General features: G+C 36.3%; 1 protein-coding gene across 1 annotated transcript in view; it reads right to left on the bottom strand.

The window, feature by feature from the left end:
- The window catches only part of LOC107757950 (anoctamin-8), a 25488-nt gene that overhangs the window by 14700 nt on the left and 8056 nt on the right, over window positions 1–2732 (bottom strand). Inside the window, 1 exon segment of the mRNA XM_016575562.1 lies at window positions 111–153. Within this exon segment, the coding sequence (XP_016431048.1) occupies window positions 111–153 (43 nt within the window).

The following is a 2732-nucleotide window of genomic DNA, read 5'->3' as shown; positions in this document are numbered from 1 at the left end:
ATCTGAGATCGGCTCGATTTGAGAAAGGGGAAAACATTTAACGAGATTAAAAAAAAAACACTGGGTTGATTTTTATCATTATAGGGTGGTTGTGTACACACACTGCCAACACACATTTCAGTTCAAACAACTTGTAAAAGTGCATGTAGCATCCTATGACCCCTTTAAGAAGTGCTACAAACGCTTATTCCAAAATGAAAGGGTGCTGAAAATGAAAGTACTGCAAAACAGCAATATTTCACACTGCTGGTGAGCCAAAAACACTGGTAATTACTAGCATATGAACAAAGCCAGGGAAGAATTTACTGCATGGTCAGGTATAGAGTCAGACTGTGGTGGACAACAGTAACACAAAAAGTGATATATTCAAATAAATGTTGATAAAGTATATTAAAAAACAAATGTTTCATGTGCAAATGAGAAATATATTTACTGCTCCCATAACGCAATTCCTGTGAAGCAGATAGTCATCTACTCGTATGAATGGGCCACTGTGAGAGAAAGCAGAAATTATGCATTACTGAATGAGTTGGAATTTGAATACTTTGTCACTTCCCAGGCTGCAACAAGCTGATTATAGAGTTTAATAATCAGTACCATCAAATAAGTCTGAAAATAGTGTGCAGAGAAGAAAATATGAAATGAAGAGTTGCAATTAAATGAGCCATTCACAGGTTTCACACAGATATTAAACATATTGTGTTATTTTATATTCACTCAAAAAACAGAAGCGGTTCTAGCAGTTCTGAGACAGTTACCGTTAGGGCTGCACGTTAAATCGAAATGGAATCGAGATCGCGATTCGACAGAAGCTGCGATTGTCATGCGTATCTTTCAGTGAAGCACGGTTCTGTGATCAGCAGTAAATCTCCATCCGAAGGCCAGAGGGCGCTCTCGTGCTGAAACTCCAAATACGCCTCGCAGAAGAAACCCAGAAAATGCCTATCGCTGCAGCTGAATAAACAGAAGATTCAACTGCTTTCATTGATTCAACATGACTAATAAACACACGACTACGGCAATATACGGTTTATCTGAGTTCTTATTATTATAATTTTCATTAAAATAAAGTATATTTATAATACAATGCCTTTATCACTGCTTAAATGAAATATGTTGCGTGCCTTATTCTGTGTAAGAAACCACATCATCTCACAGAAGGATTTATTTCAAACACTCAACTGACGTTATGAAGTGAGTTTGGAGTAAAAATATGTTATTAAATGTGGTATTTTCACATGCTTTCAGATGGAGCAGCATTTACCTCACAGAGCCGTAGTTCACTGAGAAGCTATGCAAACAGCTGTCATTATCGCGAACGATTTCTTCGATTTCATAATCGCGCAATAAAATCGTCTGCGATTTTTTTTGCGTAACTTGTCAGTGAACTACGGCTATGTGTAGTAAATTCTGCTCCATCTGAAAGCACGTGATGATGAGTTCCTGCTGATTACAGAACCGGCATTACTATCAAAATGCGCATGACAATAGCATTTGATTAATCGTGCAGCCCTAGTTGGAATATACTCACCAGTCGAGTGTTGACTACTGGGAAGAGAAGCGCTAGAAGGGCTCCATTCAGCATATGGACCTGAAGCCTTCAAAACAGAAAACACAGAAAGCTCACAGCAACAGTACATCTAAAACACTACAGGATCTAAATATCAACTGAACAAGGGAAAGCAGTGACATTCTATTAATCTGACAAAGAAATGGCATCAAACTGAAAGATATCAGAAATATCATTCAAAACCTGAAGCTATTGTAGGTCAAAAGCAACTAGAAAAAAAACAAAAAACTATTAATCATATCATAATCACTGTCCATGCTGCCTGTGTAATTTTGATGCATTGATAAAGAACTCCAGCTCTCAACTCTTCATTAGACAACACATTATTTAAGGCTGTTCTGTTTGTTGGACTATTTCTACAGGAACTGTTGTTATCAAATAAACTTTGTTCATATGCAGCATAGGTTCGTTGTTCTTTGTACTGAGCATGACAGGTATCACCGTACAGTAAGTACAGGAATGGAGGCTGTTTTAAGTATCAGTCTTCACCGTCTCATAGCATTAGACAAAACTACAATGCACCAGCAATATAGATGGCTATATGTTTTGTAAATAGGGTTGCAAAAGTTGCAGATTAGTCTATAATTAATAGCCTATTTCTATTAATTTGTCCAGCATCAACTGTAAACTATTTTTACCATTCCAGAATATTTCAACAGTTCAGCTAACGATTTATATATCTGTGCATGGCATTGCATTATTGTTTTTTTACATAACAATGCAACAATGCCACTTATTCTACATAACAATGCTACGTGTACCAACTGACATTTTAATGGGGCTTTTTATATTTATGTTTGTATATGATAAAGTTACCCCAAATTTCCAATTAATTCCCTTTAAGTCCTGTAAATTCCAAAATCTGGAATATCTCCAAATTTTCCCAGTTTAAATTACAACATATGATGTGTTATAACGATGTGGTTTTACTGTAAATTTAAACCGCCTGCAGATTTTCACTGTCACACTTATAAACACAACACTGATGTCTTCATTTCTTCACTGTCAATCAAAACTCAGTAGCCAATGAGAACTGACCACTGCTAGCCCTGCCCACAAGAGGGATTGTATTTTGGCTTCATGGACATTTAGTGCTTCCACTTTTAAGCTACATGGTTTTCTGTGTCATCATAAATAAACATGTAGTAAATTTGTAAAAAAA

The sequence above is a fragment of the Sinocyclocheilus rhinocerous genome, unplaced genomic scaffold (genome assembly GCF_001515625.1).
Source record: "Sinocyclocheilus rhinocerous isolate Xijiao unplaced genomic scaffold, SAMN03320098_v1.1 scaffold324, whole genome shotgun sequence".
NCBI classification, from domain to species: Eukaryota; Metazoa; Chordata; class Actinopteri; order Cypriniformes; family Cyprinidae; genus Sinocyclocheilus; species Sinocyclocheilus rhinocerous.
Note: the sequence above shows the minus strand (reverse complement) of the source record. Positions and strands in the feature narration are given on the sequence as shown.